The 27,466-nt window shown below is 41.8% G+C and overlaps 1 protein-coding gene across 7 annotated transcripts; it reads left to right on the top strand.

Annotated features, from left to right (window-relative positions):
• The first annotated feature begins 234 nt into the window (after positions 1–234).
• MATR3 (matrin 3) lies at positions 235–25,957 on the top strand. Of its 7 annotated transcripts, none has more exons than XM_015641863.1 (15): positions 254–328; positions 8,117–9,198; positions 13,462–13,523; positions 14,076–14,117; positions 14,353–14,456; positions 15,620–15,672; positions 16,143–16,268; positions 16,723–16,848; positions 17,035–17,205; positions 18,447–18,578; positions 19,799–19,842; positions 20,307–20,697; positions 22,271–22,664; positions 23,284–23,405; positions 24,885–25,953. In XM_015641863.1, the coding sequence occupies exons 2-15, from the start codon at positions 8,308–8,310 to the stop codon at positions 24,933–24,935; spliced, it is 2,709 nt and encodes a 902-aa protein (XP_015497349.1). In that variant the 5' UTR covers positions 254–328; positions 8,117–8,307; the 3' UTR covers positions 24,936–25,953. The 7 variants fall into 7 exon arrangements, with proteins under 7 accessions (XP_015497352.1, XP_015497349.1, XP_015497354.1 ...); XM_015641861.2 differs by lacking the exon at positions 254–328 and adding an exon at positions 423–689 and having other exon boundaries at positions 24,885–25,957; XM_015641864.2 differs by lacking the exon at positions 254–328 and adding an exon at positions 464–500 and having other exon boundaries at positions 24,885–25,957.
• The last annotated feature ends 1,509 nt before the right edge of the window (positions 25,958–27,466 follow it).

Raw genomic sequence — 27,466 nt, 5'->3', positions numbered from 1 at the left:
GTCTGGGTGCCCGTAAGCGTGCCCTGGGACAAAGAGAACAGCGCGGGGACCAGAGGATACTCTGGATCGCCCGGATATCCCGGACACCGTGGATACCTTGGATACCCTGGGCACGCCCCGCGGCGGCGCTGCCGCTCCCCGGAAGCGGCTGAGGGGAGCCGCGAACCCGCGGGCTCCCGCCCCGCACTCCTCCCGCCGGGGGGCGTGGCCGCCGCCGCACCCCGCCCCCTGCGCCTTCCCATGCTGCCCCGCGGGAGCGCGGACAATGAGCGGGGCGCGGGCGGCGGGCTGGCGGCGCGCGGTGCAGCGGCGCTCTCGCGAGAGCAGGGTGAGCGGCCCCCACATCTCGCGAGAGCCGTGCCGGCGGCGCCTCCTCCCCGTCCCCATCCCACACCCCACATCCCTCACGGCGGGCGGGGCGGGCGGTCCCGGCCAACGGCGGGAGCGGCGCGGACCTACCGGCGATACCGGATCCGAGCGGGGCGACCGCCGCCGGGCACGTGAGCGGGCGGGCAGCGGGCGGGCGTGCTCTCGCGAGCGCGGCGAGCCGCGCGCGGGGCTCGCGCAGTCGCCTCAATCCCTCTCTCCCTCAGTCCCGCCGTCCGTCCGTCCCTTTCCCCCGCCGCTGGCGCCGCACCGAGCGGGAGGCGCCGCCTCCGCTGCCGCGCTCCGTTCCCACCGGCCCGCAGGTAGGAGCGGCGCCGCGCCCCCCGGCCCACCGCCATCTCGGGGTCCGGCGGCGGCCGCCCCGCCGTGAGGGGTGGGGGGCGAGGCGGGAGCGCGCGGCAGGGGGGGCGCGCGGCGGTCACGCGCAGGCCCGGCCCGGCCGGTGCCGCGGCCCCCGGGGCGCCCCCGCCCGCCGCCAGCCGGAACTGCGGCCGCGCCGGGCCCGAACAAAGCCCCGGCCCCCCCTCCGCCGCCGCCCCCCGGGCCCGGGGACTGCGGCCACCGCTCGGCCCCTCGGCGCTGTAGCCGGGAGCCAGCTCTGCCGCGGCCTCTCGTTGCCTGGAGCTCTCCTCTGCGCCCTGGCAGCGCTGCTGGCGCCAGCCGGGGCCTCGCAGGCGGCCTTGTTCCTCCCTCCTTCCTTAACTCTCTGAAAGCCGTTAGTCTAAAACCGCTGGTTTTGATGCCCATCTGGCCTTAAGAATTAATGAATTAAGCAACAAGAATCCTGACAGTTCAGGCAGCCGTTTGACCTCTCTTTCTACTCAGTTTCACTTTCATATAATTCAGGCTGTGCTTACAAATCAAGCTGCGGGGATGTTTTTTCTTCCTGTGGTGGATTGATAACGTTCCGCTTCTTTAATGTGCATACTCTGTTTCCAAAGTCAGAGTAATGAGATACAGAGTTCACCTATTCTGAAAACAAGCAGAAGTTGAAAAGAACTTTCTGGGAGCCTGAAAAACTGCTTTGTTAAATGATAAATGAGCCATTTACGCTTTTGAAAGAAAGCTGAACCATCCCTCTAATTCCAAATGTGCGGCTGCTTTTCTTTCCATGGTGCAGACCTTTGGGAAAAAAAGTATCTGATAGTGGTTCAAACTGCTGAACTATCTTTATTCTTTTTACTCAGCCTTGAATTCTTCAGTTTTTTTTAACTGTAGGTGGTCCTGACTTCCTGGAGTCAGATAAGTAGGGAGCAGCTCTGGCCGAAAATGTAAGTTTCTTAAAACAGTCTGTAGTTTCCATGGGGAGGAGAAAAGGGTGCATTTTCTGAAGCTTCTTTACAGAGAATCTATTGATCCAGTGATTTAATCTTCTCATATTTTGAAACATGGTAATAGTTTAGTTTTTAATGTGCTAAAATGGTGAATCGTTTTTATAACACATGGTGGAACATACTAACATTTTTATTGTATTCCCAAGAAATTAGTGAACTTCTGTCTTGAATTTTATCAAAAAAATTTCCTAAAATGATTCATTACTGAATTCTGAGTGATGATACTGGCACTCAGGCCTTGAATGTGTTTGTGAAGTGATAAGCCAGTGTTTGTACTTCTGGATTATGCACTTGGTGTTACATACATCCTGGAACTAAATAGTGGGAAGAGAAATTCCTAAATGTGTCCTTAAAATGTGGATATCCACATTCCTAAAGATAAAAACTGTAAACCAGTTAAGAGGGGGGAAGAAGAGTCAGTGTTGGGGGTCCAGACTGAAGTTTCATAGAGCTGTTATAGCCACTTGGTTTATTCAGGACTGCACTTAAATAAAAACACTCATTAATTTTGGGAGAAATTAGGAGAGGCTGTGTGCTGCCCTTTGCTGTGACTTGCTCATGTCTCTGCTGAGAGATTTGGTGAATACAAAGGTATTTTATAATCTAATACTCGACAGTCTTCTGGGCGGTTCAGCAAATCTGGGGTAGAAACTGTTGCAAGCAGAACTGCAATGAAATTATTTCCATTCGGTTTGTTAATTTATGAGTGGTTTTTTTGTAGCCTCAGTGCTGCTTCCTTTCTTCATCAGCTCTCTGAATCAACAAGTCTTGAAAACAAAAGCAAATACTTCACCATATTTCTGAACTAATTTACTTTGTGAGTGTTTAAGTACCATATTGTGCAGTCATAATTTCAACAAAAGGGTTTTTATTTTGAGCACTGAACCAGTGAAACAGTTCCTTGATTTTTCTCTGCAGCTAGAATACTTGCAACCTCAAGCAGGATTTCAGCTGGGAAAGAAGAGGATTTTATCCCAGCCTTGGAAATGCCTGGAGGCAGAGGGAAATTCAGTTCCCAAGATCAGAACACAGAGCTGTTCTGTATGGAATTTTTGGGTTGTTTTTTTGGTTTTTGTTGGGGGTTTTTTAATGGTAAAATTTGATCTGTGTTTGGATCACTTTCTGTATGATCTGTTTATCAAATTATTGTAATTTGTTTTGGGGTTGGTGTCAAAATTTTGATTTCTGAGGGGCTGTTGGTCCCCATACCTGCTGGGAATGAAGGGGGATTATGTCCTTGCTGTGCATGGAGACACAGTTGTGTTATCAGTTTCCCAGTGAAATCCCACAGCATTCCACAGAGACACTGGTTTTGGCAGAGCCCCTCTGTTAGTGGTTCCATGGAGCTTTTTGGAGCTGCAGGAACCTGGATGCATCGGTCTTGCTGGAGAGTGGGGGCTCTGAAGGTGTCAGAGGGATCAAAAGCAGTAGAAAGGAATGGCTGGAAGCCAGTCAAGTGTTTGTAGCGTGGTCACCACAGTGACAGGAGTTACCTGTTGTTTCTGGGTGTTACTTCTTTCCCTTTTCAAAAATACATGGGTTTTGCCTTCTTTCTCTATGATTCCTTGAATTTTTATTTTTTTTTTCCACTTCCCTTTCTGTAAAGGAATAAATGCACTTTTTTAATGCACCTCTTACAAGAGAGGGTTGGTTGAATATATTAAATTATATAATGAGCAGAAATAGGAAACCAACCTCTTTTGTGTTTCTTTTTGCATTCAAATGTTGAAAAGTCTCAAGTTCTTGATTAAACCAGTCATTTTAATTCCCCATTTGTAAATGTGCCTGCTCAGTTGTCACACTTCTCTATTCTGAGGAAATGCTCTGTTACAGTCACTTCAGCTCTCAGATGATTTTGTGTTTCTCTGATCAAGGAAGTCCCTGGGATGAAGCTAAACATAATCCTCAAGAACTGAAACTCTTCCAGTTGTTGAGGCTGAAGCAGACTGGTTAATCTGTGCCCAGAAAAAGCGGGAGTCCTATGTGTCAGGTGCTCCTGAAGTTTCTGAGGCCATGACCTTTGAGGTGGCTTGAATAAGAGGAGTGCTTTTATTGCATATGAAACAGCAATATTAAATAACCACTGTGAGTACTGGGAGCTGAAACGAGTGAGAATCTGCATTTCTCTAAGGCTGCCAGGCAATTCCTCCTTTGCCTTTGCAAAGAGAGTGGTCTTTTCTGTATTGTCAAAAAATTAATCCCTTCAATTTGAAATCCATTGTACTTGGTTATTCAGCAACTAGACAAGATCTGCTTCTAATTTCCTTGCAAGTTCTTGGTTTTGCTACCATTAATTCTCAGAGCAGCATGGGTGGTTGCCTGTCCAAATTCTCTCTCTTCCCTCAATAACCCTTCCTGCCATGATGTGCTGGAGCCAGTTTTGCCAAGAAGCAGAAGAATTTTCCCATGGCAGAAGGGATTCCCACACGGAGTACTGTGTAAGGGAGGAGGAGGAAGACCTATAGATCTTTATCCAAGGAGCAGACTTCCAAAACCTTCTATGATACTTTTTTCCCAAGGGTGTACGGTCTGCAAAAGCATTGTGTTCTTATGAAATGAGGGTGTGCTTTTCAGCTTGTAGATAATTTCATATTTTTACCCTAACTGAATTTGTTTGTTCTAATTCAATGTGTTTTGAAGTGAAAGTGAAACTGACTAGAAAGTGAAAACAGTTATTTTTCATTTTTAAGACTTTTTTCTGTAAATAGTGGAAGATGAATGGGTAAAAGATGAGTTATTCTAAGAACAAGATTAACATTAAAATTACAGTAACTATGTACAGGTTAAAACCCCCTGAGAGTGGAAGAAGGTATAGGGAGCTGAGGACTTTTCAGCCTATTTGTGTTCCATAAAAGGTGACAAGCTAAGATTATTGTTTAGCATAATCAGTATATTCCAAGAATTCACTGAATTAAACTGTTCTCAGGTCAAACATTGGAGCAAAAGTTCTGTAAGCTTTATTGAAAAGATATATTCAGTTTTACACTAAGAGGAAAACCTTCTGTAGTGTTTGAAAATCAGCCTCATTTTGGGCTCTGTTTGATAACAGTGTACTCTGTAGGATTCAAATTCCTTATTTTTGTTGTCTGCCTTTATAGAAAACTCTTTGCAACTTGTAGATACAAATTGTTTTCATTGTCCGCATTTGTCTGGAAATCTAATAACATTTTGACTTTCAACTTATTTCAAGATTGCTTGTTATTATATATTTTCAAATATATTTCTTAATATGGCCAAATTTCAGTCCTCAGATCTTTAAAAAAGGTGTATCTGAAAGTCTGTCTGTTCCCAGTGTAGCTGAAATTACATGGAGAACAATTAGCATAACACTTTCAACTAACTCATGTCGGCTCTCGAGGCAGCTCTGTTCAGTCCTACCCATCTTGTTGCTGTGACTCAGTTGATGGCACCCTCTCTCAAAAGCTGGCCCTGCTCCATGGGAACCTGTCTCCATCAGATACTGGCATGGAATCATCAGCACAAGAGGTGCTGCTTTAGGATCACGTTAAACCTGACCCTGTGGAAGTTAAACATCCTTTGGTGTGAGGGTAGAGCTCTTCCCCCACCTCTTTCCCTTGGCTTAAAGGATGGGGTTGGTCAGGAGTGGAGTGCAGCAGCTGTTGCAAAATGAGTGGTGTGATAAGTAGTGTTTTTTTGAGGATATTCATACTTGTTAATTTAAGTACTCAAGTACCTAATTGGGTGTAGAGCATTTCCTCACTAGCATCAACTGCCAAGGTGTGCTCTGTCTTCACCATACACTTGTCTTACTGTCCCACTTCATGCTTTTCCATACGATTGTCCCTCCCTGTGTCTTTGTCTTGGTTTTTCTCCCATCTTTCCTATTTTTATTTCTCCCTTTGCCCCTTCCCTGGGTGTTTGCAGCTGCAGTAGCTGGGAGTGGTTCTGTAGAGCTCTGCTGTGGGGTCTCAGCATGGCACCATCAGGTGCTGCACCCTGGTCCCACCGGGCTGGGGTTTGTTCCCTGCTAATCTCTGCAGCAGCACACAATGAACTGCCAGCTGACAGCTGTGACAAGAGGATTAGGGAGCATTTATGTATTCAAATAAAGGGTGTTTTTGAAAAGTGGAGAACTTTCCTGATGTAGTGGAAACTTGAATAGTGTGGGTCCTTGCTCTAACAGCAGGACACAGCACGCCTGTCCTGACCACAGGGGTATCTGTGGAATCGCTGCAGGGTAAGGCTCAGAAAACCCTCTGGAATACCTAATTTTATGAAGAACCCAGTAAGTTCAGCTTCAAACCCTTCTGAAAGTGTGTGAATGAGCTAGGAGGAAATTTAGGTGTAAAAATGGAGCGAGCAAGGATTAACTTGTAAAATTGTCGTAAAAGTACTTTGAAGAATACAGAATGAATGTAAAATAAAAGCACAGTACCCAGGTGAACATTAGAGTTCTGCTATGTTTGAACTCAAAAGAGTTGATTTGTACAAGATAGTTCTTCAATGCTTCCTATTCAGGTGTCCTCCAGTGTCCCCCTTCTCTGGGACATCTCCCTTAGAATTCACCTGGTATGATCCCCCTGTGTTCTTGTGTTACTGTTTTCCTCTGAAGCTTTCTGCAATGTCTGTCTTCTGCCTCAGAACTTTCAAACTTACTTTCATCCTCATGTTTCTCAATCTCTTCTTCTTAACAAATGTCACACAGTTAAGCTTCCTTTAAGTGAATCCAGCATATGCAAATCTTAAAAACCTAGCTGAAATGAGTTGAGATGCATTGATAGCAGAGTATGTAGCAAATTGTATAAAGGAGTTACTTTACAAAGGTGGAGTTGTGTGACTTATGTGTATTTTGTGTATTTTTCAGGGAATCCATTATTTTTTTACATAAATGCATAATTCCATAAGATGCTGCTACTGAGAAAGAAAACCCAAGTGCTTTTCAGCTGTGTGCACTGTTGGAACAGGCTGTGGATTGGGCAGGCAGTGGGGAAGGAGACCTCTAACCTTGACCTTTTTCCTTCTGTTTCCAGTACAAGAGCCATTGCCTTCTGCAGAACTGGTCTCTTCAAGGAAAAGTCCTTGCTTTCATTTTGTCCTTTCCATTCCTCCCCAAACATACCTGTTCTCTTGGGAGCTGACTTCATTTGCAGCTGTGCAGTCTGTGCCTGTTTCTTCTCCAAGTGATCCTGTGTTTGATGTGCTCCTCAGTGGCAGTGCTGGAGAAGCAGAACTGCTCTGCCCGCACTGGAAAGCGCTTTGCAGCCTTGGGAACAGGTCATTCCTTCTGGAATATTTGCACATGTGTTGAATTGCTTGAAACTTTGTGTATCTGTCCCAAGGCTGGAGGAGGATGGGGTAAAGTATTACAGTTATTTCTGCTCTGCCCTAAAAGAACATTTTATGAAATACATTCCTTGCAGCGTGCTGTGGATATCGATAGACTATTTAGTTAAAATTTGGTGTAAACACAGTTGAACCAAATATTTGAGTGCTGGGTTAGTACTTTGGTGGGATACTGAAGAGTCACCTCTCTCCTCTGAGCAGTGTTCTAGGACCTTTAACTCCCACAGGTGGTTACGGTGTCAGTGCCAGCCCCAGGCATGCAGTGCTGCTGGGATGTGGTGCCATCTCCTGACTCACTGGGGTCTCTTCCTGCAGGAGCAGGGTTTTCCTTAGGTCTCCCATCCCAGCACTAAGCCTGACCTTGTTTAGTTTGAGGTCTGAGAGTACAGGCTGGTGTCACAGCTGCCATGTAACAGAGTAAAGAATCCCTTCGGAAATGCTGTTAGCAGTGTAACTGCAATTGGAACAAGAGGTCTTGTTTACTTCCTGCAAAATGTAAAACTTGTTTTTCTTGTTCACATCTGTCTTCACATCAGTAATTGGAATTTTACTGCATAAAGATTGAATATTATGTTTGGTCTTAATTACAGATCTTATAGCAGAAACTTTTTGCCCAAACTTCAGTTACTTTTAACTTCCTTTCGTCCTGTTCTGTGGTGGTACAGGTTTCATTTTCAAATATGTATTATATGCCAAAGTCATCTTGGATTCTATGGGCCTAAGTTTTTTGTGTTCTTCTCACAGACACAGTACAGTAATGTAGGGTATGAACAAAGCCATTAACCAGAGATCAGAGCTTACATGTCAGTAAACTTTATAGATACTTTCAGACATCGCAAACTTCTGAAATTCACTTTTCTTCAGTGTGAAAGTAGCTTTTTGTGGAAGAAGAGTAGTATGTATAGGAAACACTACTGTATTTTTATCTGCAATAATATATGTAGGTTCTGGGTACCTCTTGAATCTGTTATGTGATAAAAGCCTTGTAAGATTGAGATCTTTAATGTTTTTTTTAGATCAACATGATGCATAAGTTTAAAACTGCATCTGTTTAAAGGGATTTATGACTAAAACTGCTTGTTTTTCTACAGAATTGTCTGGTGTTTCTCAGCTTGAAGAAGATCTGCAGTCATTATTGATCCTCTTTCTTGGCGTTACCGTTTTTGAAGTGAAGTTTGCCTAGCTTTCTAGTGTGAGCTCTCTTTGCAGCCATCTTAAAAAAAAAACACTAAACAAAAAGAATTTTTTTTAATCCATAAAGTAGACAAGCTCTAGTTCTACAATGTCCAAGTCATTCCAGCAGTCATCTCTGAGTAGGGATTCACAAGGTCATGGGCGTGACCTCTCTGCAGGAATAGGCCTTCTTGCTGCTGCTACCCAGTCTTTAAATATGCCAGCATCTCTTGGAAGGATGAACCAGGGTACTGCACGCCTTGCTAGCTTAATGAATCTTGGAATGAGTTCTTCATTGAACCAACAAGGATCTCATAGTGCACTGTCTTCTGGTAGTACCTCTTCCCATAATTTGCAGTCTATATTTAACATTGGAAGTAGAGGTCCGCTCCCTTTGTCTTCTCAGCACCGTGGAGATGCAGACCAGGCCACAAACATTTTGGCCAGCTTTGGTCTGTCTGCTAGAGACTTAGATGAACTGAGTCGCTATCCCGAGGACAAGATCACTCCTGAAAACTTGCCTCAGATCCTTCTACAACTTAAAAGGAGGAGAGCTGAAGAAGGTTATGGTAGAGATGGCAGATCATCCACACGGGAACCACCATACAGAGTACCTAGGGATGATTGGGAAGAAAAAAGGCATTTTAGAAGAGATAGCTTTGATGATCGTGGTCCTAGTCTCAACCCAGTGGTTGACTATGACCATGGAAGTCGTTCTCAAGAATCTGGTTATTATGACAGAATGGATTATGAAGATGACAGATTGAGAGATGGAGAAAGGTGTAGGGATGAATCTTTTTATGGTGAGACTTCGCATAACTATCATAAATTTGACAGTGAGTATGACAGAATGGGTCGTGGTCCTGGTCCCGAGAGATCTCTCTTTGAGAAAAAGAGAGGTGCTCCTCCAAATAGCAATATTGAAGACTTCCATGGATTCTTACCGAAGGGTTATCCCCATCTGTGCTCTATATGTGATATGCCAGTTCATTCTAATAAGGTGAGTTATGCACCAGATACTTCTATTTTCCTTTACGTTGTAGTATCTGTTCTGTTTTTACCTATTTCTTTAATTATTTCTATGGCCTGGTTGCTTTTGAAATGATCTGAAAGTTGGTTTGAGAGTGAAAAAGGCACTTGGTTTATTTGCAAGGTAATTGTTGACAAACATTGTAAACCAGGGCTTTACATTAATGTGTTTTATTTGCCCAGATTGCTTAACTTCAAGTCAAACAGCTATCATCTACTGGGATATCTTGTTTATATTTTACATCTACATGTTCTCTTAACCACAAACATCTGGCATTCAAGCAGTTTTGGGGTGGGTTTTGGTATTTTTTTTGTTGGTTTGGGGTTTTTTTGCAGTGTTTCTACTGTGCCATTCCGGAAGCTAGTTTCAGCTCTCCTCCACATCTGTCTTGATTGCTGATTTATATGTAGTTAAGATGCATTCTTGCACAGTTCTGCTTTTTCCCTGTCCAGAGGGAAAGAGTTAATGTAGAGCCCTGGAACTTATTTGCAAAAGTAAAAACCACGTTTTAGATTAGCTCATTCTTGCCTTTTTAATTTCACTTTAACACTCTATCTCATACTATGGCTGAAATTTGTCGTCATTTTTCTCCTTTTTTCACAACTTTCTTAGAACACTTCAGACTCACTTTTTATTGTCACATGTTGCATCTATCCCTGTAGACTCTCCGAGCAATCAGTCTGCTGTTGCAGTATCCTGCTCTGTGTTCCTAGTAGTGTTCTTTACTTGGCTCACGAGTAGAGTGGATCTTCGGGTGTGTTCGGTGATGCTGAGACTTCCCTCTTAGTTATCCACGCCTAGTGCAGCTCTGCAAAGGGAGCAGGTTACTCAACATGATTCAGATGGTGTTTTCAGAGCCTTCTCACTTTCACCTTTTCCAATGTACTCATCTTGCTGATTTCCAGTATACTAGGCAATTTAATTGGCTAATTGGCTAATACAGTGCCCCTCTTGTCACAATTAGTGGCTAATTAGCTTGAAGGCCTTCAATTGAAAACGTAATACGTGCTGTTACTGTAAAATTGATACGATGTGGAATTGCTGTTACTAACCATTTCTTTACAGTTACCTCTCAAAAAGTGCTGTTCTGTACATCTGATCTTTTTGAAACAAAATTATTCTGTCCCTGCAAGGAAAGGCTCAAACCACTTCTAGAGCACACACTGTATGGCTCCACCTGATCTGACAGTTTACGAACTTGTGTTGCTTTAATTACTTTTTATATAAAATACAGTAATCTAGGTTTCTTGTCTCCTGTATTTGACGTTTATTTTCACTAAAGTTTTAAGTGTTAACAGTTTAGCTGCCATGCTCAGGTCTGTAAAAGGACTTCATTTGGTTAGATTGAAAGCATTAACTTCTGAGGCCCTTGAAGATGGCAACCAGTAATCCTGTAAGTAGGGGTCTTTTTAGCTCTTTATTTTAAAGGCTCGTGGCTCTTAGTGTGCTTTGGAGTGCAGATCTAATGAAAGGATATCCACATGGAAATACCTTTCCAGGTATGAGAAATACCAAATTCTTTTAACAGCATAACCTAAGTGGCTGACTTCTTCTGTAACATGTAAAACTTTTTTTTTTTTTTTTTTTTTTTTTAGGAATATACTTTGACTTTAAAACTGATAGTACACAATAAAACATTTGTGATTGGATCATCTGGTTCTTATGACCCAAGTTGGGGCTTTATTTCTGATTTCAGAAATCATGTCACCACAAGAATTTTTCTCTCTCTCCTTCTTTCCTCTGATTTGCATACCCAACCATTACAGAATTCCTAATTTTGTATCTCCCACAAAATCAAATCAAGTATAACAACTTTTAAAGTTATCTGATTTGAACCAAAATTTATGGAAAGCAGAAAGGGAATGCTTTTCATAGCTGGGACTATGTAAATTTACTACTGTAGTAACAAAATCTCATTTTCCCCACCTCCAAATAAAAATATCAGAGATTTTTTAAAAGTGTTTGATCAAGCCATGTATATTTTAAGTGCAAGCAGGGTGTTAAACATCCCTAGTTTGACTTAAATTGGCAGATTAATCTTCTGGTATTCTTTTAATTTTAGTGATGTTCTTAATTGCTTCTTTAATTTGATGTGTGTATATTTTAAGACCAAGTTTATTTTCTGTCTGTGAAGTAAATTGTGCCCCAGTTACTTCAGGCATTTTGTCAATCCTGATCCCTTTATCAGGGAATGAGGTGTTAGATGTGGAGGGATTGTTTTCCTGCCGGAGACAAAGGCTGATGCAACCCAAGCAGATGAATTTGGAGGTGAAACACTTGAACGTGGTACATCTCAGAGGGAGAACCTGGCTGTGGCCCTGGGAGAGGGCTGGCTAAAATTAGGTGCTCGAGTGTGGCCTCATTTTCTGAGGAACATTGTGTCCTCTGGCTTGCATCAACTGAGCCAAAGGGGAATCTGGGTTTTCAGAAACTCACTTCAGATTTTCTCTCCCTTAACTTGGGGCCTTTGTGTTAATGAGTTCCTGTAAATACAAATAACCTGGTGCCCCAAAACCCTGGGGAAGGGACGTTTCCAAATGGGTGCAGGCAGCAAAGGGAATCCAGATTAAGAATTGTGTAATAAAAAGTTCATGGATATGAGCTACCATTGTTCCCTGGGGAGAGAAGAAAAATCTGAAGTTAAAATCACATTACCCTTTTTTGCCAATCTAAAAACATTTCAGTGAGAATTAAATCTCAAAAATTGGCTGTAGTTTGCAGATAACTTCTACATCAGTTTTGTGGTGAGACAGATTTCAAAGCATGTTATGTCTGGTGGAACCAGCCACTGATGTTTTACTCACTGTGCTCCCAAAATTTAGAGAGGTTTGGGGTTTAAAGGACTACTTTCTAGAGTGTAATGCTAACACTTGTTAGCAAGTGTTGAGCTGAAGAAATTTCATATTGAATGGTTCATAGATTTTTTATTTTTTTTTGGTGGGTATTTTTCATCCTAATTGCCAGCCTATTTATAGTTGCCGGTTACATCTTGTGCAGTTAACAAGAAAAAGTGGTGCTCTCATTTTACATCTTGAATAAAGGATGACTTCCATCTTGCTCCATGTCAGGAGCATCATGGAATAATATTGTAGTACTTTAAGAGAGACTTTAAATCCAGATTTTTCTCCTTTGTAGGAAGCGCAGCATAGGCATTTAACATAAGGAAACATTACAGTGAGCCTTGGGAATGTCTCATTGTATCCAGGATAGCTGTAGTGTGGCAAAGACCAAAAATCTGGAAAGGTGAGGGATTAGGCCAAAATCCTTTGTGGGTGCTGAGCAGAAACAGAGTTGTAGAAAGAGGCACATAAAGCAGTTGCCAGTGCACATTGTGTTCATAGTTGAAAATGTGACTGATAAGAAAAAAACATTCAGTTGGAGAAAACCTTCAGCCCCAAGGTTCTTGGCTCTCCCCCGTTTTCCTCCCTGAGGAGCAGCAGAGTGAAGGTCAGGCTGGGGCTCTTGGGTGTGCAGCAGGGAAACTCCAGAGCTTCTGTCACTTAACTGTGAATAAAGCACAGACTTGTGCTCTTACTTGTAAGAACATAAAGATACAGAGATCAGGCACTAAAATAAGTAACTCCCTTTGTAGTTAAAACAGTCTGCAGACAAAAAGTAGAAATCCCTCATTCTTTTCTGGTGCTAAAATCAGAACCAGGAGTTTTACGTGGATGATTTGGTTTAATTTCATTATTTTTCCTTTGTACCATCTTGATTTAGATCTTTTTCCTTTATTATTCCCCTTAAGTGGTCATATATTTTATATTTCATCTCTAAACCTGTAGTTTGTCCTAGCTATGCACTTAGATTTCTTTTAGTCTTTCCTTTCTGAATTCCATGCAATATCTTGGCCTCTTTATGGTTCTCAAAATTGGAGTGTTTACCTCATATTAATCTGTAGAAGTCTGAGGAATGAAGCAGAGTAGAGGAAATTCTGAAATGCCTGAAGACAAACAGTCAGCCTTCAGTTCCGAAGGCTGCCATGGCCCTCTGTGCCTGGGCTGGGGTTTTCCAGGGAGCTTTGCACTCTGAGGCAGGAGCAGAGTTCCCATCCTTTTCAGCCAGGTTAGCAGGGAAGGAGGTAGGTCCAGTGTCAGTGTCTCCTCAAAGCACCACAAACAGATTCCATTCTCTATGGATCTGCAAAGCTGCAGCTTAGCAGAGAAGACACTGCCTTTGTGGGAAGGACTCCCATGAGTGGCTGCTAATTGTGCCTTGTTTACTTTGCTGCAGGAGTGGAACCATCACATCAATGGAGCGACTCACAGCCGCCGCTGTCAGCTGCTGCTCGAAATGTATGAACTGGAAGTACAGTAACTGGGGAGGAGGGCTCAGCACCAGCCTGGGACAGCACTCAGGCACAGCCTGACCTTCTTGGGTGTCCTGTGCAGGGCCAGGAGTTGGACTCGATGATCTTGTGGGTCCCTTCTAGCTCAAGATGTTCCCTGATTCTAAATAACTCTTGCACAAAGCAGGTTTAGAAAACATACTGTGCCTTGTAGGGAATAAAAACAATTTGGAGCATCTTCAAGACAAAAAGGGACCCTGGTTCATATCTTTGGAATCCTGCTGAAGTATGTGTAACAGCTGGAACTTAGCAGTTGAGAATCTGTTGTAATTGTACTTATTGATTCCAACTTTTACATTTTTGTTGTAAAACCAGCAGTTGTGCAGACAGAGTAGGGAGTTTGTCCTGAAGAGCAGCATTTCTGTCAGTGCTGCTCATGGCTTGGGCAGTGTTGCCTGTGCTGCAGCTGTGTTACACCTCCAGGTATTGCTGCTTGTGGTACACAACTAGAGGAGATTGCATTCTTCTTATATTTTCTTTTAATTTTGTTTCTTTTAAGATACCCAGAATGGAATCCTGACAGTGATTCAGGACATGGAATGTAAGTAGTAATTAATTTTGAAGTATTTATAATTGTTAATTTGAAGCAGAGGATGTTCCTAACATTTTGTATGAAACCTTCGGTTCAGATGGGTTCCTCCTTTTGTTTTCCAGCTGAGGACAGCAGTAAAAGTACCTTGAGTTGTCTGCATAGATCTGCAGAAATTAGGGTGGTTTGTGAATGAAAGCTTCAGTTTCTTGATTTAAAATGACAGTGTGTTTTCCCCTCTTTCTAGGGGTGATCCCTTTATGTTACAGCAATCTACAAACCCTGCACCAGGAATTCTGGGACCACCACCACCTCCATTCCACCTTGGAGGACCTCCTGTTGGACCCAGAGGTAACCTCAACAGGCAGCTGCTTTCACCAGGCTTAATTCCTTCCTAGTTTTTTTTTTGTTTGTTTGTTTGTTTTTGTTTTTTTTGTTTTTTAAATCTTGTTTTAATTTGTTACCAGTATTTTAAAGCAACAAAGGAAAATGCTTTTCTCAGCACTAGAACTAAAATACTTCAGCCAAGGAGGGACTAAAGACTGGTGCTGAGTTCCCACACTTCACCTTTCTGCCAGCTGCCAACTCCCTATGGCTGGTGATTTTAAACTGAGATTTATCTGCATGTGTTTTGCACTTGGATTGTTTTTTTTCCTGTGTAGGTTTTTGTCTTTTGAGTAGCTACATGTCCAGTAAGAATTCAGTGTCCTCAGTGTTTTTCCCCCTATTTTCAAGTGAATTTGAGAAATAAATTGGAAGAGCAAGTGAGAGGTGGGAAGATGGATGATGCAAGCCTTTTCCTCTCAGGAAAGGAGACTAAGAATCAGATTCTTGCTTGATGATCTTTATTTCCTACCTTTTAGATAGTTGAAATGACTAAAAGAGCAAAACTAATTAATTTATCTGATATCCTGAGAGACTACAAGTGTTTTAGATACTTATTAGATGATAGATGCATTCATAATCAATTACATTAGAATAACACCATTAGTTTTTCAGAGTATCTCAGATTTAACTATAGGCCAAACTATTTGAAGGGGATTTTGTTTGTGTTTGGTTTTTTGCTTTTTGTTTTGTTTTTTTTTTTATGGGTAGTGTGATTGAATTGGTACTCTTTTAGAACCTAAACCCTCAATTGTAGAAAGAGTGTCTTAGATAAAGAAATCTCACATCCTTTGTGTACAGAGATATTTTCCTCAGGCAAATCTTATCTAAAACAGGAGGGTTTTTTTTCCCATAGGCTGTACTTACTCTCTGCTGCTCCTGAACAGCAATAAATGCAGCTCTTTCTCTAATACCAGAGTGAAAAGAAGGAGCAGGAATGAGGACCCCAAGTTGCAAGAGCTCTGAAATAAATAAAAAACCTTTTTGGAGTACAATGAAATAATTACATTTTAGAACTTGATCTCACTCTGGTATTACAAGTGACATACCTTTAAGAACTCATGATGAGACATGTTAATCCCAGTCTTGCAGGCTGAGCTAAACTTGTTCATTCTTTTAATTTCTTAAAGGAGCTGGAAATGGAAATATGCAAGGACCCAGGCACATGCAGAAGGGCAGAGTGGTTAGTATTGAAATTCTTGGTTTTTTTAACTCATGTTTTTGTTGTATAATTTTTCTGTGCTTTCTTAAGGTGTGGGGTTTGTTTTTAATGAATTGTCTTTAGAAGTGAGATTTTAGAATTTTTGTGAAAGTACTGAAGTTTTGACATGAGATTGGGAGTTTGTTGTGTTGAGTACTCTACAAAATATTTATTCCAAAACTGTACAGAAATCCTTTAGACATTCTCTTTATGATGAAGCTGTGGGATGTGATCTTAAGGAAAGGCAGTTTTGGCATGGCAGGCATCTTGCTCTGGAAATCGCTAGAAATTCTGAGCCTTTTCTGGATGCATCTTGTTTTGGTCACTAGTGAAAATAGATATTTTTTTTTAAAATGGAAACAGTTCCACCAGTAGAGAAGAGCCTTGGCAGATTTCAGCTTTGCTGGTACATAGGTTTTTCATGCTGTGTGCATGTGCTTTGTCTTCAACAGGAAACAAGCAGAGTTGTGCACATCATGGATTTCCAGAGGGGAAAGAACCTGAGATATCAGCTGCTTCAGCTGGTTGAACCCTTTGGGATAATCACAAATCACCTGATTCTAAACAAAATCAATGAGGTAAAGCTGGGTCCTTGGGCACTGCTGGGGGGCTGGCTGGTGTCACTTAATATTGAAAAATCCTCCTGTTTGGTTGTTCATTGCTTTCTCAACAATGCCACATTCTGCTCTTGTTTTATAACTATCTGAGAACTTGCTTGGTCTTAGTTTGTACTATGGAGTGTGTCTTATTTTGAAGTGTGAAAAAAAGAAGTGGAAAAAGCAGGAAGTAATTGAATATTTTGAATCCAAATCTAGGTGGAATGTAAACAAACAAAATAGTTCTGCTTGTGCACCTAAATAAAGTGTCTGAAATTTGTGCCAAGTTCTGCAGGTCAGTTCATGTTGTAACCAAAAAGCAGTTTTCATTTCTGATACAGTTATTTTCAAAAGGAAGCATGGAAGAGCTTGAAAATTTAAAATGAAATTAGATTCCTGAAAGAGCATCACTTGATTTGATTTTGTGTGATTTCAGGCATTTATTGAAATGTCAACCACTGAAGATGCCCAGGCTGCAGTGGAATATTATTCAACAACACCTGCCCTGGTGTTTGGTAAACCAGTCAGAGTCCACTTGTCACAGAAATACAAGAGAATAAAGGTAAAACACTTCTGCTTTTTTTAGCATTGCCTTATTTTAATCTGGGGCAGTCAGTGTCATGAGGCTGCTGCATTTAAGTTATTCTTAATTTCTGTACTTTTCAGTGCATCAAATTAATCTAGGGACAGTCACCCATGCATACTTTATAGATAGGTCATAAAAAATGTCTTTCCCTTTTAATCTTAGAAACCTGAGGGTAAACCTGACCAAAAGACTGAGCCACCAAAACCAGAACTTGGTCGTGTGATCCACCTGAGCAACTTGCCCCACTCGGGCTACTCTGACAATGCTGTGCTCAAACTGGCTGAGCCCTACGGGAAGATCAAGAACTACATCCTCATGAGAATGAAAAGCCAGGTGACTGCAGGGGAAGCCCCTGGGGGAGGGTTTGAAGAGGGTTTCATTGTGAAATTACCTTCAGCTGGGGCATGTGTGGACTTTGTGCTCTGGTGTCAGTTTGGAAATGACCCAGGGTCTGTCTAGGTAGGGGTTTGCTTTGGGACTTCCTGGGAAATGTCCCTGGAATATGAGCTGCTTTAAAAACAGGGGAAAAAAGGTCCTTTAGCATGGAGCCTTAATTATTTGATAATGCAGATTTTATGGAGCCTTGGGAAAGTATTTTAAGAGCTGAAGAAATATTACCTATGAAACATAAGTATATTCCATTGTTACACGTTTCTTTTATTTACCCTTTATTTTTCATTCTTTAAAATTAAACAAAAGCAGTCCTGTTGTACTTTTCAGCTTGGAAAATGAAGGTTTGAAGTCAGACCATTGCATGTGTACAGTGAAATGCTTTGGATGTGCATGGATATGACTTCTATAAATATACAGGAGTTTAAACTATTTAGCTCTAATTTTTTTTAAACTTTACTGTCCCAGTTCATTGCTCCCTTGAGTAAAATAGGAGGTTCCACTGCTTTTTCAAAGAGATGGGTGCCTGAATCCCCTAATGCCACACTTGAGAAGTGAAAAATTATTAGACTGTTGTGTGACCCCCTAGGAAGTCCTCCCTGACCTTATTTCACTGCAAAAACAAAATCCCTTTGCTAAGTTGGCTGCTGAAGCAGCTTTCAGTTTTTTGGCAAGGATACTCCAACCCAGATGTGTTTGTTTAAAGCTCATTCAGCAGCCTTAGTGTGCCATAGGCTTGTTCCTAAGAGGATCTCCTCACAAAGCTGGAGGAGCAGCAGTTGCTGCCTTTCTGCTTCAGGCTTCTCTTAAAAAACAAAAAATAAAATACTGAGGTAGTCTTCCAGCTCCCCTGAAATTCCTAGGAACATGAGCACTAAATAGAATTTCATTGTCCTGATGATTTTTTATTTAAATCATATTTTACTTTATGGTGACTTTCTGTCAGGTTATTTAAATGCCTGTTTAATTTCAGAACTATCTCTCAGACAGATGTTCTGAATTGAAAAGCTAGGGTTTGTAGAGCACTTGGGTAAATGTTAAAGTGATTGGTGAGGATGGATGTAGTTGAACCTCATAATTTAGTTTCAGTATTTGGAAATGCTGTGTTTTAAGTTAAATAACTTTTCCAGAAAAGGTATTGTGTGTTTCAGAGTCTTTTTTAACGTGTGTTTTAATCTTTTCAGGCCTTCATTGAGATGGAGACCAGAGAAGATGCTTTGGCCATGGTTGAGCATTGTGCCAACAAAGCACTTTGGTTCCAAGGCAGATGTGTTAAAGTGGATTTATCTGAAAAATACAAGAAACTGGTGTTAAGGGTAAGGAGTGTTTTAATTTTTTTAATTATAGTTGAAGATGTGAAGGGAAGTCATTGATAGCCATTGTGTATTGAAAATTCAGTGTAGCATGTAAATAAAAGAACAGTGGCTTTAATATTTTTGGCTCCTCTAGTGCAGTTACTTGCCATGAGTGTGGTGTTATAATGACAAGTTAAAGGATATTCCTTTCAGATTAAACAAAACCAAAACAGTTACTGTAATTCAGATTTTAAAGTAAATGATGTAGATTTTAATTAAAATCACTCCATTTAGAACATTCTCTAATGTGGGATCCTTTTTTTTTCCCTTCTTCTTTGAAAATGAAGGTTTGTGAAAATTTAAAATACATCAGAACTGCACCCCTGCCTGTGCAGCTCATATAGAGGTTGACTGAAGGGGTTTTTTTGCATAACACCAGGGTATTATTGAATATATATATTCATGCAATTATAGGTGTTTCTTCATCAGACTGGGACAGTAAGTAGAAAACTGAGATGAGCTCAGCTGGTCAGAGTATGGTGCTGATAATGCCAGGGTTGTGGGTTAAACCCTTTTGGGCCATTCACTCGAGCTGGACTTGATGATCCTCATGGGTCCCTTCCAACTTAGAATATTCTGTGATAATAATAAAGTTCTGTGATAATAAAAGCAGGAAAAATCTGAACTGCCAGGCTGTCTCCTAGAAACATCAGCTTTGTTGTGGAGCATGAAGAAATCTTATTGTTGCACATGGTAGTGCAGCAGAACGAGCACTTAGTGGCAATTTGAATAGATTTCCTTGTTACTGCCTACAAGTGACATTTCCTGATCAGTAATTCATAAACAGGTGAAACTGTGGGAGTCTGCTAAAGGTTTTCCACTAATGACAGGGAGAAAAGTACTGCAGCTTAGGACTGATCTGTGCCAGTGCCTGCAGTACATGCTGTTGGTTCATAAACAAACCAGGAATTTTATGTGAATTTTCTAGAGCAGGGTATCCCATTTGTTTTGTATTGAATAATTACTGTGAATAAAGGCAGGGGAGTTCTAGGTTAGTCAGATCCTGTCTGACATGAAATAAAGGTTTAGTGGTCAGTTGGTGGGTGGCACGGGCAGAGTTCCTGGGGGTTAAAGTAGCTGGAAGCACTTGGCTGGATTGGATTCTGGTCTGAATTAATGCTGCAGCAGTTGTGTAGGTCATAGTCTGCTGTGACTCACAGATTTTTTAAATTTTATTTTAGATTCCGAACAAAGGAGTTGAACTGCTGAAAAAGGATAAAACCAGGTAATTTCCTATTGTTAAAGCATGATGTTGTTTAAAGTAAGTATGGAGATACCTTATTCAGAGTATAGAAACAATAGAAAAGAGTCAGGCAAGCTTTGAGATCAAATGGTTGGTAGTTGTGCCCAGAGATGAACTGTTTTGCATATGCTACCCACCCTTTTTTCTCTAATGATGGAGATTTCACAGCCTCTTCAGGCTCCTCAGGAAATCCTTTGCAGTCCCTAATTAGCCTTGCCTTCCTGCAATTTAAACCCACAAGCAGTTGTCCTGTCCTGTAAGATTCTCCTTGGAGCTGCCTTTTCTATGTGTGAAGAATGATGTCCTTCAGGGTTTCCCTCACCTTTCCATTTTCTGAACTGAAGCACAGTAGTTTCCAGGCTTGTCTAAGAAATATGATCTTTTTCTTCAGTAATTTCTGGGCTCTCTGCAGGTTTACAAGCAGCAATGTTCTTTGTTCTTTACAGAAAGAGAACATATTCCCCAGACAGCAAAGATTCTCCCAGTGATAAGAAATCCAAAACAGAACCTGCTCAGAAACCTGAAAGTGGCAATGCAGAAGAAAAAGTGAAAGAGGAGAAACAGGAGGATGCTGCTGAGCCTTCAGGTGCCAAAAGTGGGGAACAGGCAGAGCAAGATGAGCCCAGTTTACTCCTGGAGTCTGAAGATGAGCTGCTGGTGGATGAGGAGGAGGCAGCAGCACTGTTAGAAAGTGGCAGCTCAGCAGGAGAGGATGCAGATGTTGCCAATTTAGCCGATGTGGCTACTGAGGAAAAAAAGGATACACCTGATGATGCAACTGTAAAAACTGAGGGAAATGTTGCAGCCACTCCAGCAGCCAAGAAAAAGCTTAAAAAGGTAATTCACACAGTGAGGTGCTGAGTGGGGGAAGCCCAGTCTAAGGTAGCACACCATGTACATTCTGTTGCAGCCCTTCCTCTGTGGGTCTTTTAAACATCTGTCTGGAGAGAAACAGGTGTTAAAGCTCCTGTGAGGAAAACAAGATCTCACTGCATGTAACTTGCACATGGATGCAGTTATAAATCCCTGGTTCTGTTTTGATAGAAGCCTTTAACTTGTGGCCTTTTACGCTTGTTCCTTGCTGGGGATTTGCTTGCTTTTCTCTTCACTCTTTTTTTGATGAATACTTAGCCAGGAGCTGTGTTCTCCTGAGCAGTTTCTCAGAGAATTGTCTGTAGTTGCTCTTGAGCCCAGAAATTATGTTCCAAAAATAATGTACTGGGGCCTTGAGGCTAATCTTGGCTTAGCCAGAACTGGATGTACAGCTACACCTTACACTGAGAGGAAAGTAGAACTATCTGGAGTGAGCCAGGCCCCCTTCCTACTGAAGAAGGGAAAGAATTGATTTCCAAGGTGTTTCCAGTCACAGGGTACTTGCTGAGAATTCCCTTTTTCTCACCACATTATCCCACAATTGAGGGTTTTGTGTCCTACCTGCTTTGTTAATCATACTCGGTTCTGTGGAGCAGTGTGCAAAGTTTTAGTATTTTGTTGACTTGGAATGTTGTTGTGCAAGAAAGGCATGTTCCTAAATAATGAATGAGATGTTCATGGATCTCAGTTTTGGGGGATCCTTGTCAGGAACCTGGTTAGTGGTGCTGAGATGGATACTAGCCAGGCAATGGCATTTCCCACGTTTCATTGTGTTCCTTATTAGTATGTGGGCATTGGCTGTGATAAACTGCTTCAGACCCAAACTTCTTCCGTTGAAGACCCACATTCAGAAACCTAATGCTGCCTCAGTCCTACTCACAGTTGCTGTTAAACATGTGGAGCAGTGATATTTCCATATCAGCAGGAGCATTTCCAAAAATTCAGCATTTAGACAGTCCTCTTCTAATGAAAACTTAATTTTCAGAGGCCTTGACAGTTTGGGTGGTGGGTTTGGATTGGCTTTTGTTTGTGTTCTAGTGGTTGTTTTAATGTAGATGCTCTAAGCTTTCTACAGGTTGAAAAGAGCTTCTAATTTTTTTTAATGAACTTTCATACCATTAGTGGGGACAGAATAGTTCTGGTAAGGTTTTACCTTCTCTTGAGGGCACAAATTCAAGGATCTTACGGGACTTTCAAATAGAAACAAAAATGTGCACTCAAAAATTACTTTCACTTAAGGTACTCGTGTTAAAAGAACTTTGAGAATTTAAGTGGTTTTGGCTCTGTTCTGAAATTGAAATCACATTGCTAAGGCGAAACAGTGGCCACTCCTGATGAAAAAAAAAATCATTATGAAAGGGAATCCTTGATTCTGAGGCAGCGTGGTACAAAAAGGGCTGGTTAAACCTTGAGTGAGAGTTTGAGTGAGCGAGGCAGCACTTGTAGGAGGAGTTGGGAGCAGCTGTTGCTGTGTGAAGCTCCGAGGGTTTGAGGGGAGCCCTCGGGCTGAGCTGACAGAGCCCCGTTCTCCCCGCAGCGCTACGTGGGCGGCTTCCCGCGCAGCATGGAGGGCTTCGTCACCCTGGACGAGGTGGGCGACGAGGAGGACTCCGACCACCAGAAACTCCGCAAGTCGGGGCTGGCAGCCAAGGCTGCGGGCAAGAACGAGGACAGCCTGGCAGAGATCAAGGTGGACAAGATTGAGGAGCCAGAGCAGGAGAGTGAAACGTTAGAAAATGGAACGAAAAGCGAAGAGAACGCCAAGGCTGAAAATGTTGAAGCTTCTGATTCTACGACAGCGCAGGATACTGAGAAAAACACCCAGGAAAACACAGACCCCCAGGGCGAGCAGGAAACAAAGAGTGTCCAGGAGAAAGCTCTTGTCCCAGATGAGTTTAGGATTGGGCCGTACCAGCCAAACGTTCCTGTTGGTAAGGCTGTTTCCATTTCTTCTCCAAAATGTCTCTGTGCATCGCAGTAGCATTTCTCATTTCATCTGACTTTTATTTTTGGCAATACATTGCCCCATAGCCTTTCATTTTAGGGCTTCCCCCTCCTCCCCCTTCTTCACTCCTGCCCTAAACTGAGTATTTTCTTCCTTTTTTCCTTATTTTCATAACGTTTTTCATAACCCTTTCCTTAGGCAGAAATTGAAAAAGGTATCTTTTAGCAACACAAATTCAATTGCTAGCACAAAGCACAATAGTGATAGTAGTTCAGAGTCATATTAAATACTCCAAAACTCATCACAAAATCTTGTGAGTTCTTGAAGGAACTAATAAAATGAACCCTTAATCTGAAAGGTTGATTTTTAAATTTAAAAAAAAAAAACAACAACAAAAGAAGAAAACCAAAAAAAAAATGCCTGCACATATTTAGTTACTACTAGGCCCCTGCTTGACTAAACTAAAACAGAGACTTTTAAAGATAAAGCAGCTTTTAATGTAAAGTGAATTATGGTTTTAAGATTTAGCTGAAATGACATATGACATTAAAAGAAATGATGTAGAGTAGATCTCTTAGTTTATTTTGTGGTGTTTACTCCTCTAGGTGTGAATTATGTGGTACCCAAAACAGGGTTTTATTGCAAATTGTGTTCCCTGTTCTACACAAATGAAGATGTTGCAAAAAAGACCCATTGCAGCAGCCTTCCTCATTATCAAAAGTTGAAGGTAAGGCAAAAACTTGTTCATTTTAAATGGCTTGATTCTTTCTGGGGAATAGAGCTCAACGAGACCGGACTGAGAATAAAAATACCTTTCAGGCAGTGGAAATTGGCTTACTCTATAACTTTTAACTCTAGGTAGACCTCTCCAAAACTTCATCTTGTGAAAATAATATGCAGGATACACAGTTTAAAGAGGGGCTCCAGCATTTTTTTTATCTTGTAAATTTGGATTAAAGAGGGAATTCCAACTGGAATAAGGCCAGGCTTAGAAGTAGAAATGCAGAGTAAATACAGATGGCCCAGATCCCTTCCAGTTGTTACTTTGAGAGTGTTTTCAGCCAGTCAACAAAGCTTAAGGTGAAGTTTTTTATATGTTTAAAAACCCAAAAACCTTTGCAACTTCTGATTTTGTGAGCACTTTTTCCGTTTTTGAACTGGATGAGGTATCACATGATTGCATGGCATGAGTGATAATGCTGCTGCTGTAACCTCATACTGTGAGCTGCAAACATCACCTCCAGGAAAAGGCAATCCCAAAGGAATTCTGATAGTCCTGCAGTGTCACATTCATGTAGTTCAGGGCAGTTGATCCCTGAGCTGAAAGCAAAACCCAGGGGCTCCACAGAGAAGGAGAATGTGGCACCTCATAATTCAAACATTTGCCTTCTTGCAGTAACAGGGAACCCCTAAATAAACAGAGGGCCCAGGATGGCACCAAAATTGTCACCAAACAACACTGTGAAGGAGTAGATCAGAAAATCAGTTCCCATGCAGCATCTTCTAGGAAGAAAATCCACCTCATCCATCACCATAGCGTTTTTTTTCTTTCTCTTTTTTTTTTTTTTTTTCTTTTCCATTGAGGTACCTGCTTATGGGACACTAAAGCCTTGGTGTCAAAAGGGAAGGAGGGGAATAATGCCAATTTGTGAGCTTCATTACGTGAATGAAACATGATTTGCTTTGCTTTTTCCATGGCAGAAATGATCAGTGAGCTGCTTGAGGGTGATTGTGTGACAGTGATGGGGTTTGGGACTGGGGAGGGAAGGGGGGAATGCAGCTTCTGTGTCACAGTGGCACTTGTGGAGCTGGGACTTCCCTTTGCTTGGAGAGCAGGAAAAAGGAAATGGGTGAATTGATGTTGCTACCAAATATCATCAAAGTGGTACCAAATTCCTCAAACTTCAAGAAGTTAACCCTTCTCCAGGGAGGGGAGCTATTGTGTCCCTGCCTCTGTAGAGGGCAGATTCTACCCAGGTAAGTGGCACAATCATGTCCCAAGCCCATGACAACATGGGAAGGAATTCCCTTGGCTTGCACTCCAGAGCAGGGAGAAGTGCCAGCCTTGTTAGTTAGGACCTTTGCAATTGCAGTTAATGCTCACAGATTTTAAACTTGGAAATTGGATTTATGTTTCTGTTTTTTATGTTGTGCCTGTGAGAAACTCTTTAAATATATCCTCAATGTAACTGCTTTCTTTCAACAGAAAATTCTGGATAAAATGGCAGAAGACTACAGGCAAAAGAAAGAAGGTTAAAAAGAAGGAAGGATGTGTAAGGAAAACACGGCTTTCTTTTTAATGTTGATCTTTTTTAAAAGCAGTACAAGTAGTAGGTGGAAATACTGTATTCTTTTTTGTTTTAGTGAGATACAGTAGGCATTATAGGTCTGTTCATGTGTTAAATGTTGTAGCAAAAAGCATATGCAGTTAAGTTAATGACAACAATTTGTTCTTAATGTGAGAATGGCAACAACTTTTCATTTTTGACACTTCAAGCTATTACAGAAAAAAAAATCTTGCACCCTTGTGGAAAGCTCATCTATGAGGAGAAAACTGTGTTTAAATGAAATTTATTTCTTTCAAGCTTCAGAATTTGTCTTTTAATTCCATTCTGAATAAAAAAAGAAAAGTAATACTGTATTTTTGTTTTATCTAGAACATTCCGTATTTTGGTCTGAGCCTAGCAGCTATTTAATTTTGAGTGTAAGGCTGTCATTGCATTTCACTTTGAAAAAGTCTTTAAATGTAAGTTGCATTTTTAAATGTTGAATTGCAGTTTCTTTTAATGTCACCGCTGTTACCTATAGCAAATAGGAAAATTAGTGATTAGTCAGCTTTACAACTTTGTGATTTTTTTTTTCCTAAGCTCTTGCTAGACTTTTCCTATTCAGCTATTCCATGTATTTTTAGTGAGAAGTAAATGCCCATTCTCTGACCAGTATTATTTCCTTGAGCTCTTCCTGCTTTTACTTGAATCTCGTCGCTGTCGTACATCTCTGGTATCTCAAAAGCAGCATTGGAGTCCTGAAAGGGACAGAGGTATCTTTATATTCTTCACATGGAAGTTTTCATACCTGCATTTTAACACCATTTTTTTGTTAAAACCTGGTTTTGTCAAGACTCTTTAGAACTGTGCTCTTAATGTACCTGCACATGTGAGATGTGAACAGGATTTGCATGTGTAACCTGTGTTTATCTGTAGTTTTTGTTATTTACTGCTTATTTGTGACTTCAGGTTACTAAAGTGATTCCCAATAAACAAAGCTAGACCACAGTGATTTGTTATAGATGTTTGGCATGTTAACCAGTGTGTCTGCTGAACTCTTTATCCTGTGTCACGTCGCCACAGCAACACTCCAGCTCTCTTTTTAAAATGTGCATGTTTTTAACACCTGTGCTTCAGCAGCTTCCTGCATAACTCTTCTTTCTCTTCCCTAAACCCTCTGGCATTTCCAAACAAATTAAAATATCACATGTTAAAACCCTGGTAGGTATATTCTGCTGACACTTTTATTTCTGGAGCTTTGGAGTGTTCTCATAAAGCTGAAGCCACATCCCATTCATGCAGATAAAACAGACTGGGGCCAGTTCTTCCTGCCTGAGCCTCCACTAGTGAGGATTTGGGGCTTGGAAGGGGTTTGGGATGCTGGAGGCTGAGTGTTGATGAAGTTACAATGTCGTTTGTTAAGCAGACACACCCAGCAGACACAGGACAGTGTGTTGTGTGCAAGTCCAGAACTTGTTTTTCCAGCTGTGACTTGGTGTTGCACCATCACCCAAGGGGGTGCAGTCCCTCACGGAGCTTGAGCCACCTCCAGAGCAGCAGGTTCTGCAGGGCCCCTGGAGAGGGGAGAAGTGCTGAGCAGCAGCTCCAGCCTGGGGTTTGTTGAATTAGCACATCCAAATTGAAGTCTTACCGTGCACTGACTCATCCTGTACAGAGAGAAGTTACTGCTCGGTACGTGACACTCATTAGTATGCAAAGTGCTGTTTGGGTTTGTAGGAAATGGATTAAAATTCAGGCACTGATAGAATCTTAAAGCTTTCTGAGGCCCCTGAAAGAAATCACAGGCACCAGCAACCCTGGTTGCAAGCCCTGACTTAGAGCAGAACTAAGTTATAAGGATGGGCCTGGAGCCCCGGTTAGGGTGGCATTTGTCACTCATCTGTCACCGAGAGGCTGTTCAGTGCCTCTGCCTTGGCTGCAGACCAGGCACCCCTTCTCTCTGAGGGTGGCAGATGATTTATTTCAAAGGTCTTTCAAGTTTCCTTACAACGTGTGTTTAAGATTAATGTATTGAAATACTACGTTCCATTTTGAAAGTAGCCTTTTGTTATATAATAGCTGTGCTGACCTTGTACCTTGTGTGAGTGCTGACCTGTGTACAGGTAAACAAAATGTTTAGTGTTTAAACAAAAAGCATTCCCAGGTGTGAGTGAGTGTAAGTGTAAGGATGTTTTTACACATCAGAAATTAAATCAAACCCACTGCTGCTGCCAAGTGTCTTCAGTTCCCATGCAGAGGTTGGGGAGAATAGAGTGCTTTGGGTAATTTGTGAGGAAAGGTGCCAGAAAAACCTGATCTTGAGGACAGATTCCACACACGCACCATGGTGTCATGGGCTGCTTATTTGGGAATAACTGCAGTGTGAAGGGTGAGGGAAATCCCAGAGCACAAGGGTGAGTGTGAAATTCTGGGCTCTGCGCTTCAGGCATTCATGTCAGCTGCAAGGAGTAACCTGGAGCCTGCTGTCCCATTGCTGTGGGAGTAAATGGAAAGAGAAGGC

This window comes from Parus major, chromosome 13, assembly GCF_001522545.3.
Source record: "Parus major isolate Abel chromosome 13, Parus_major1.1, whole genome shotgun sequence".
NCBI classification, from domain to species: domain Eukaryota; kingdom Metazoa; phylum Chordata; class Aves; order Passeriformes; family Paridae; genus Parus; species Parus major.
The sequence above is the reverse complement of the archived record's forward strand: the minus strand, read 5'-3'. Positions and strand labels throughout refer to the sequence as shown.